Source organism: Brassica rapa, chromosome A09, assembly GCF_000309985.2.
Source record: "Brassica rapa cultivar Chiifu-401-42 chromosome A09, CAAS_Brap_v3.01, whole genome shotgun sequence".
Lineage (NCBI taxonomy): Eukaryota > Viridiplantae > Streptophyta > Magnoliopsida > Brassicales > Brassicaceae > Brassica > Brassica rapa.
Window position 1 is genome coordinate 4520272 of NC_024803.2, and position 10545 is coordinate 4530816.

Sequence of the window (10545 nt, forward strand, 5' to 3'; positions counted from 1 at the left end):
GATTTATATCATAAATTGATTGAAAAATATACATATATTCAAAAATGGATTTTTACTAAACTATTTTTCAATAACCATTATAAAAAATGTTGTCAACATATATATAAGAAAAATACAATACGAAGCCCAATTTGAAATACCAACTCAAATTATGGTTTTTATATTTCATATTAAGTTTTAAAAATATAATATATGTAATTATTTATATGATGGTACATATAAAATATGATTAATTATATGATGACAATATACGATACATAATAATGACTAGGGATGGACTTTCGGTTACCCATACGAGTTTGGTTCTGATCGATTTGCATTTCAGATTTCCGGGGTCAAAGATTTCAGCCCTATTAGGATGTTTCTAAATTTTGGTTTGAGTGTGATTCAGACCTTTGCGGGTTTGGTTCGAGTTTGGATCCATTTAAATTACTTTTAAAGTTTTAAATCATTATATATTTTAAATTTCTCAAAATCTATAAATAAAATAATATATTTCCTATAAATTTAAATAACATATGTCAGAATACCTAAGCTTAACATATCAATTGGCATTTAAAATTTTTGGATACAAAATCAATAAATATTTTAAGTATTTTTGGTGATTTGAGTATACCTTAACTATTTCAGATATTTACTTTTGACTATCTATATATATTTTCAAGTATTTAAACCAATTTAAAAGTATAATTCTTGATGTTTTATATATGTTAAATCTAAATATAATTAAATATATAAGTATCTGAATACTTCGGTTCGGATCAGATTTGGATCTCTAAATAACAAAACTTTGAATAATTTGAATATTTAATTAATTTATGTTCGGGTTTGGTACTATATTTTCGGATCGGTATCGGGTCTGTTCCTCGGATTCATTTTGCCAAACCCTAATAATTACATGAAAAACAAATATTAACATATTTTTCAAAATATACATCCGCGCAGGCGCGCAGATTAAATATTAACATATTTTTCAAAATATTTTGCTATCAATTTTGGTTCGGGTTTGGTATTACACTTTCAGATCAAGATCGGTTTCATTCTTCAGATTTTGATTTTTTTCAAGCACTAATATTAACATAAAAAACAAGTAGCAAAATATTTTTGAAAAATACACCCGCGGGTGCGCGGGTTAAAATCTAGTTTCTTATTATTTGAGGAGCATTGTATATAACTAACCTTTCATTCATGTGTTTATTACATGTGTGCCATTTCCTACGTGTCAGCACCACAAGCTATTTCACCTCATATATTCAAAAACCCTTTCTTAACTAAACTAATTACAATATTTGCCATTGATCATTACATTAAAAAATTTGAATATACTATAAGCTTATTGAGTATTGACTAACAAAAAAAAATAAACATGCGCCTTACTTGCTAAGCTTCAATTACAAACGGTTGGATCTTTAAATACGCAGAGATTTTATTGCCATAATCTGAGATTCTTCGTAATGATCGATTTTTTTATATAGTCTGACTTAAATATTAATACATTTCTATATAGTTAGACTACATAAAATTCATTGTCTACGTATGTATCTACATATCTACTTATATATGTGTTGCTGCAACTCTTCTCTGTATTAGATAAAGATACCAACCACAATCGCAATGTTGAAAAATTACTACATAATGACAAAATGTAATAGATATATACGTACACTTTTTTTTAAAATGACATAAAACGATCTAATATATTATATTTTTAAGAGCTAATAATAGTTTCAAATCTTCTCCATTGCATGTTAACCATGTTTATCGTTTTCATAATTATCAATGCAATTGTAGTCGACGATCATTTTATGATAGTTTAAATTCAAGGCAATACAATTTAATACATTACCATTTTGATTTTTCCCATAACATATGATTCAAATTTGAATTGTCAATCACGGGATCAAATACATTATTGTCAATGGCAATGTTAACGTGATAATGGAAACAAAATTGACGTGAAAAGAGGAGTTTCCTATATAAGGGATTTAACGGATATTGCATAGTTGTTATTTATTTTTATTTTTTACAGCAAGAACATTTACAGACTCATATAGACTCTGTAAACCATATTACATAGTTGTTATTTGAATACGGTTTTATCACGTCAAAGTTATTACGAATACATGTTGTCCATCGTTGATTTATACATACTTTTTGCAACAGAAGATATTTATACATTAAATTTGCGTGACTAGATCATATATTGCTTAAAAAATATAACAGATTTATGAAGTGAACAATATTTAATTCAATACTCTTTTTCAAAATACTGTGATAGATATTCGTTGAAGAGATCGTTTGATTTTGTGAAAGACTAAGTGCAACATTTTTACATCAGATTCGGAAAAAAATTCTCAAACATGTAATATATTGCTTTAAAAATATTTATAACAAAGCTATGAAGTGAACAATATAAAAATAAGAATTCTTTAAAATCAATTTTTTTTTATTTTAATACTTCGAAGATCATGATCAAGTTATGCATAAATCTATGCAATATTTCGACCAATCATAAAACTATGGAATATTTGAAACTACATATATGTTCAAAATTATTAATCTTAGTTAGAAAAGCAATTAAAATCGACAGTAATTTAGGAAAATACATTAAATTTTCGTAAACAATTCATAATATTTGATACAATCAAATTATTAATTATCAAAATCATCGGAAGAAAATCAAAGATTTGGCCAGTTCAGATCTTAAATTCTGGAGTCAAGTGTGGAATCAATTCATAATTGATTTTCTTCCGATGATTTTGAAAATCAAGTCAATATTTTTCCCTTGGCCTACAAACAGTTTAATATTTAGATTGACAAGGTTTACTTCCTCAGATTTCCTTATTTTATACGTCCCAAATTTAAGCTGTTTCTATATGGTTTGAATTAATTTCTTATTTCTGGTATAAATATTTGTAATTTATAAGCTATAGGGAATGTGAATATTTGGTCATATACTACAAACATATTAATGCTATCGGCTAACTTTATTTCCTCAGATTTCCTTATTTTACAAATTAACTTTATTTGGGATTACCTAAGAATATGGATACTGAATATTCTCTTTCGCCATAATGCAAACCTTGCTGTACAGTACTATTTATCAAGTTTATAATCAATTCATAATCTTCACTAAATGAATTTTTAAAACCATCAAGTAATTTACCTTAGTTATAGTCGTTGAGAAACACGTTTCCATATACGATTCAAGATCCAAATTTTGCCTAATTTGAGAGCTGCGCTTTTTTTAAAAAACATGTGAAAAGATCAGTTTTAAAGTAAATTGTACGGCAAGTATAGAAATATTAATTAGTAAATATTTGCGACTATAATTTTGGCTATTTGTTTTCATCATTAAAACTCTATATAAATACGCAGTGGCTGCAACATAGCTCCTCACCACATCACTCTTTCTAAATCATCATTAACAAAACCAGAAGTAAACCAATGGCGGACTTTATAGGATTGTAAACGAAGAGTTTTGAAGACACTTTTCACAGCAGTCGTAGTTTTCTTAGTTTTTTTATTTATTTTGTTTCCTTATTATATAGGATATGCTTTCACATTTTATTTTATTTTATCGCCTATGTTTCGTTTTATCTTATATTCATATTTTATTTTCTGAAAGCAATAATTATATTGCATATATTTCGTTTTATCTTTATTTTATAATTAATTTTATATAAGTTTTTGTTTACTCTTATAGATTCATTTTCTCGAACTATACTTCAATCGCACAAAACAAATAACACAAGTTTTAAAAAACTTTGAAGCTTACTTTATTTACATATCCACAATTTCGTTGAATCCCTTAATATAAATAACATGTAATATTTGTATCTATGACTTTTACATTTCTAATATCTATATATTCAAACTTATAATTTCTTTAAGTTTCCTCACCCCGCGCAGGGCGCGGGTGATCACCTAGCAGGACGCTATATTTGTAATTGTTATAGTATAATGTTAAAAAGTAAAGTCTTGGACTAAAAAGAAACACACATTTCATTTTCACTTACTTTGACCATGAGATAACCAATTAACAATCTTCGCTTACTTTCATGTAACACAAGTTCACTCAACCAACACCAATGGCTCATTTATCAGTTACTCCACCAAAAGAAAACTAACTCGTGTCTCACGGTGGCTAATTTATTGGCTTATTCAGCTGAATAAACCAATACATTACAAGCTAAACGCTCAATTCTAGTATCGCCATTATGATTCTAGACATAGCTAGCCATCGTGCACTTTGAAATGACAAAATATTCGCTGAGACGATTTTGTTATATCTAAAATAATACATATGTATATATTTTGCATGTGCTATATGAATTACAGGCATGTCATAGGTATGTGCATGTGTTATACGGTTCTTTGTTCCCTATTGTTTTCCTTTTTGTGGGTTAATTTTAAAACAGAAACTCATTGGTATTTTAGGTTTAGCATGCCATAGGTATTTGTTGTTATCATGAATGCCGTGGTTGTTCACTCCACCATGAAGATCTCATGCTAACAAGTTAACAACATGGATCATATTCTATTGATAAATGTTTCACTTAAATGAACTGTCGTTACGTAAAAGTAAGTGAAGACTGTTAAACTTTTGAGAGAAAAAAAAAATCTACAGTTCAGTTCAAAAGAATCTACAGTAAAGAGTTCTCTGGAAATTGAAAGAGGACCACTGTTATTTTTTCTTATAATAATTAGTTTGATGTTAGTATATATATTTATAAGATAAATTTTGAACATTTGTCCAGGTAATATAATTTTTAATTAATTCGATTTCCACAATGGTAACGTTCAGTTTTAATAGATTTCTAATGTAGAAACCATATTAAAAACAAAAAAGTACAACCATATATTTAAATCATATAAAATGATGGATCGTACTGTATTTAAAAGTTTATATATAAAAAATTTTTACAATGCATGAGTGGGAAAACCATTAACTGTCAATCTCGAGAACTAGAATTGCGTTTTGACAGTTTAACCTAATAGAGAAACACATATTGCGTGAGGATTAGGTATGTTTTGACTAATAAATAATTGAATGAAATAATTAGTTACTAAAATAAATCAATTATATTAAATTAGACTCACGAATAAGTCATGTTTAAAAGGATAAAAAAACAAAATAGTTTGCATTTTTATTCAGATCTTGAGGTCCACAGTTTCACCTTCGTACCACAACACCCAAGTGGTTCTTTAGAGAGAGAGAGAGAGAGAGAGAGAGAGAGAGAGAGAGAGAGAGCGTGAGAGAGACTAATAAGCTTCTCTCTGGACGTTACATTTTTTTGTGAACATAGAAACACACGAAACTTAACCAAAACAAACAAATATGGGAGAGGTTGAAAGACATCTCAAGCTTTTATATCATCTTCTCAAAACTCTAAAATAATACTAATTTTTATAAACTGCCTTTTTGTTACAGGAGGAGAAGAAACCAGAAGCAGCAGAGGATAAGAAAATGGAGGAAAAGAAACCAGAGGAAGAGAAAAAAGAAGGAGAAGGAAAGAAAGTGGAGGCTGATGAGAAAAAAGGAGAAGAATCTGAGAAGAAAACTCAAGAAGGAGAACCTACTAAAGATTCCAAAGAAGATTCACCTCCGGCGGAGCCTGAGGCTCCAGCACCGCCTCCTCCACCGCAAGAAGTTATCCTTAAAGTCTACATGCACTGTGAAGGCTGTGCTAGAAAAGTCCGCCGTTGCCTCAAAGGCTTCGAAGGTAATCTACACACACACACACATATTCTAAGTTTTCCTACATCTGAAATACTTTTGGTATGTACTATGTACATTTTAGCTTTTTCATATAATAGTTTCTTAAACTCCAAAAGTTTATTTCATCAACTACACATTTTTGGTTAGTTTTGAGTATATGTATAGTTAATATTCGTTATATATTTTGTGTGTAGGACCACAGAAAGTCTAGGTTATTCCTTTAACCAAATATAAAACACTCAAACTAGAAAACTCTGTTTTTGGTAAATATAAAAATATGAACTGAATCTTGGGTTCTTGGTTTAATCTATGCACTTAATTTATTTAGGAGTGGAAGATGTCATGACTGATTGTAAAACGGGGAAAGTGGTGGTGAAGGGAGAGAAAGCTGATCCATTGAAAGTATTAGCCAGAGTTCAAAGAAAGACCCACCGTCAAGTTGTGCTTGTTTCTCCAATTCCTCCACCGTCGCAGCCGGCGGAGAAGAAAGCAGAGGAGGAGAAACCCAAAGTGGAAGAGAAAAAAGTGGAGGTAACTTTCTTTATTGTGATATTTCTGCTTTGTGAATTTGATAGCAAAGGGAAAAAAGCAAGAAATAAGAGGTAATTTTAAGGGTTGCAGGATAATAAAATGAATTGTTTTTTTCTATTGTTATTTTATTTAAGTAAGGGAAACTTTAATTAATTTATTATTCAATTAGATATATTCTCTTTTTGAAGTGATTTCACATGGGGGATGTATTGGTAGGATACTAGGATTGGTATATTTCTAGTTGCTGGTTTTATGATATAAAACTATATTTTTGTATATGGAATTTGGACTAACTAAGTAGTGGCTCTATCTCCTTTGATCAAAGGAAAAAAAAAAAGAAGAAGAAGAATTGGCCGTATTAGTTTAAAAAAAAATAAATTTGGCCGTATTAACATTTTCTGGCGATTTTTTTATGTATCAGCCTCCCGTAGTGGTTACGGTGGTCCTCAAGGTTCACATGCACTGCGAAGCTTGTGCATCGGAGATCAAGAAACGGATCATGAGAATGAAAGGTTAGCTTTTTTACGTACACAGTTTTTTTCTTTTTTTTTGGTAAATACTTATACAAATTCTTAGACATAATAATATTATATTTAATAATATATTCGGTTCTTTATATAAACATTCATATCGCATTAAGCGTGGTCTATTTTTCTCAACTTTACTCTTTCTCCGGGAGAGCAACATTTCAGACTATACGGAAATTTTATAGATGTAATCACAAAGATTTTTTTTAGAATTTTTTTTTTTTGGATTTTAACTTATTTTTGGTTGTCTAGTTTGCTATCGGTAGATAAAACGTTTCCAATGTCTTGCAAAAACATCCACTTGTTTACTTCTGTCACCAACTTTGTATTATCTCTCGTTGTATCAATTTTGGTCCATACAAATTCAAATCAAGATGATATTGCGTCCTTTAAAACATATACACGTGTTATTCATAGTCATCTGACTCATCTTATTTATTGAAAGCGTTTGTGTAGTGGGGTCAAAGTTTATTTACCCCTTCACTTTGATAGTCCTATTATTATTATTTTCTTAATAATGATTTTTTTGTTTGTTTTGAAACATATAACTTTTAGGAGTGGAATCTGCTGAATCAGATTTAAAGGGTTCTCAAGTGACAGTAAAAGGAGTGTTTGAACCGCAAAAGCTCGTTGAACATATTTATAAACGGACTGGAAAACATGCTGCCATTATGAAAATTGACCCACCGCCTCCACCGCCACCTGAGGAAGCAGCTGCGGCAGCTGAAGCCGATAAGAAAGAAGAAGGTAAAGGGGACAAGGGCGGAGGAGAGTCCAAAGGGGAAGAAGGCAAGGACGAAAAGAAAGAAGGGGAAGGCGAAGCAGCTGAAAATAAAAACGGTGGCGGCGGTGGTGAGGAGGAGGGAAAAGTTGTGGATGTGAGGAAGATAGAGAATCCTTATTACTACTATTATAATTACCAACTACCGCGTGTGGCGGTTCCGCCTATGGAAATGCCGCCTCATGCTTATCCGCCTCAACTATTCAGCGACGAGAATCCAAACTCATGTTCCATAATGTAACAAAAAAAAAACTGCAAACGCTAAAGGGTTAATATGGAGAGTATTTTGAACAATTTTGATGAAGTTGTAACTTGATGTCTCTCTTTGCATGTGGTTTTCCTTTACTATGTTTTGTGCAGCTCTATTTCTTGTGTAATTTACATTGAAAAGAACTCGCCAATTACGAGTTATTTCAAATGCTATAAGCGATCAAATAAATAAATTACGATAGTTTATATCTATTAATTCATTTTAAATTTTTAATTCATAATACATAGACTAATCGTTTAAAGTAATGGTAATAAATATGCTTTTATTTCTGACATGCACCAAATTTGATATGATCATCCCACCCTTTACAAGTCACTGTAGGTGTTAACTACAACTGCAGTTTACAAAAAACTGCAAACGCTAAAATGCTTCCTTGTTTACCAAGTTACTATTTAATCTTACAACTGCAGAGTTTGCTTTGCACCAACTGCACTAAATGCATATGTTCTGTGTAAATAGCTTTGTTCATTTACCAAAAATCATCCATCGCATTATTCAACCCCCAAAAGTAAACTACAGTAAAAACTCTATAAATTAATAATGTTAGAACTATAATATTTTATTAATTTATAGAATGATTAATTTACATTTTTAAAATTTTTCTATTTTAAAATATTTTATTTATAAAATAAAAAATAGTTCATTTACATATATATATTAACTAAATTTTAGAAATTAGACTTTCATATTGTTTTATTTTATTATTATATTTTTATGTTTCATAGAATTTAAATGTGGTTTTTGATATAGTTTTACTAATATTACAAAATATATTGAAACTTTTAAAAATAGAGATAATTTCATTGTGGATATAAAACTAAATACCATGTTTAGTTTGTACTTATGTAAAATGTACATATAGATAGATTATTAATTTATAATTTTAATGAAACCATATATTTACATAAAGTTTTTTTTAAATATCATCTTGTTATTTTATTAATTTATGATTTTTTGTCATATTTTGAAGTTGGAACTGGAATTTTTTAATTAATTTATAAATTAACTTATAGAGTTTATACTGTAGTTGGAAACTTGTGGAAGAACAGTAGAGTTCATATAAACAGAACCTTATTCATAGATTTTATAAATAACTTTAATAGTACTACCTAGAAGTAACCCATTTATACAGTTCTCACCATAAAAAGAACGTTGTTCATAGTTTATCGATGAATTATTAATACTTAGGTGAAGAAACACTATTTTCTTGCCTCTATAAATTAGGTTGGTCCATTTATTGTCCGAGTAAAGTTAAATGACAATGCTAGCATTTTTTCAAAAATAAAAAAAGAGTTAAAGAGCTGACTTATCTTCTTTTTTGGGAAAAATTATGCTGCCTTATCTTAAACTTGCCATTGTAGTTTGTCTATTCGATTATGATTATTATTTTTATTTGTGGCCATCAAATGTTGTTAGAAATTAAATGGTGGCAGTGTCAATCAATCATATGAAAATAATTAAGAATCCTATGTTTGATTGTTTTTCCTTATTCTCAGTATCAGATTACAAAACTACTAAGTGAAAAATGAATTTTCTCAAAAACATTACAGTTTGTAATGAATTTTGGTTAACAAATTGTGGGTTTAATACAATGTGGATAAGCCAGTAGTTTAGTTTTTAGTTTTATCTCAATATGGACAGCATAAAAACTTCTAAAACATATCAAATTAGATTTACATGTCAAAGAAAAACAAAAAAATAATATTATATTTTATATTTATATTTTGTAATATCTAAAATAGATCAATTGCAAATAGTTGTCGCTTATTCGATTGAATAAACTAAAGTATGTCCAACAATTTGTTATCATAGTTTTAGAAGTTAAACTTGAAATAGTATCTATAATCTCATTACAATGGTCAAGCATTAATAGTTTAATAAATTTCATGATCTCGTGACGTCTTCTCGCGGTGAGCAAAAGAACAAAGAACATTCTATTCCAGCGAAGTAGACTCCAGAAACCCCAGCCGCCTACGCGGCGCGTGAGGCGTGATGCATAACCGGAGCCGTGATATGACGGTGTTAACCTGGACCCCACGTGATGGGTCCGTGCCATCTCTGAGGACGTACAGTTTATGAATGAGCCCACGTGACCCGCCACCACTTCCTCAAAACATGTGCTTTCGTACTACAACGCTTGTCGCTTCTTTTATTGGACGCACCGTTTTTTATCTTCTGATTAAATATTTACACGATTCCCTTAGAAACAAACAAAATTAAATAAAAAGAAACTGTATACGTTACTCTTTGTTTTACTTTAGAAGAGAAAAATAAGTAGATTTTTTTGACAAATAAGTAAATTACTCAGTTTTTTTTAATATTGGTAAGTATTTCTATGGTAAGTCTCAGTTTATCAAAATTAAACAATATATTAATATTTAATTAAAAACTAAAAATCAAATTCTATGAAATTAAATATTAATATAAATTTTAAAAGACGCACTTAAAAACCTTCATAATAATGGGTAAAATTAAGTCTCGATTTTATTGTTTGCCCTCGAGTAAGCAAATTACTCTTTCTCTCTGAAGAACTATTATGAAAAAGAAATCCAGTACAAGATTGGAGTGGAAAGTTATTATCAAATGATGACAAAACAAAAGGTTATAATCCAATGTCGGTAGCTCAGTTCATTTTTCTCGTTTTGGATGAATATATAGTAGTATAACGTGGTTGTTGGTGAAAAAACAAACAAACTATGAAACTATTGGTTAG

General features: G+C 29.5%; 1 protein-coding gene across 1 annotated transcript; it reads left to right on the plus strand.

Annotated features, from left to right (window-relative positions):
• Nucleotides 1-5129: 5129 nt before the first annotated feature.
• Nucleotides 5130-8021, plus strand: LOC103837475 (heavy metal-associated isoprenylated plant protein 7). Its single transcript, XM_009113837.3, has 5 exons — nucleotides 5130-5350; nucleotides 5435-5726; nucleotides 6051-6253; nucleotides 6675-6765; nucleotides 7336-8021. The coding sequence occupies exons 1-5, from the start codon at nucleotides 5342-5344 to the stop codon at nucleotides 7800-7802; spliced, it is 1062 nt and encodes a 353-aa protein (XP_009112085.2). The 5' UTR covers nucleotides 5130-5341; the 3' UTR covers nucleotides 7803-8021.
• Nucleotides 8022-10545: the final 2524 nt, after the last annotated feature.

Bases quoted from the DNA above. Each gene is read 5' to 3' on its own strand.
- LOC103837475 (XM_009113837.3), top strand. The intron at 5,727-6,050 runs GTAATCTACACA...TAATTTATTTAG, and splicing joins TTGCCTCAAAGGCTTCGAAG to GAGTGGAAGATGTCATGACT. The intron at 6,766-7,335 runs GTTAGCTTTTTT...TATAACTTTTAG, and splicing joins ACGGATCATGAGAATGAAAG to GAGTGGAATCTGCTGAATCA.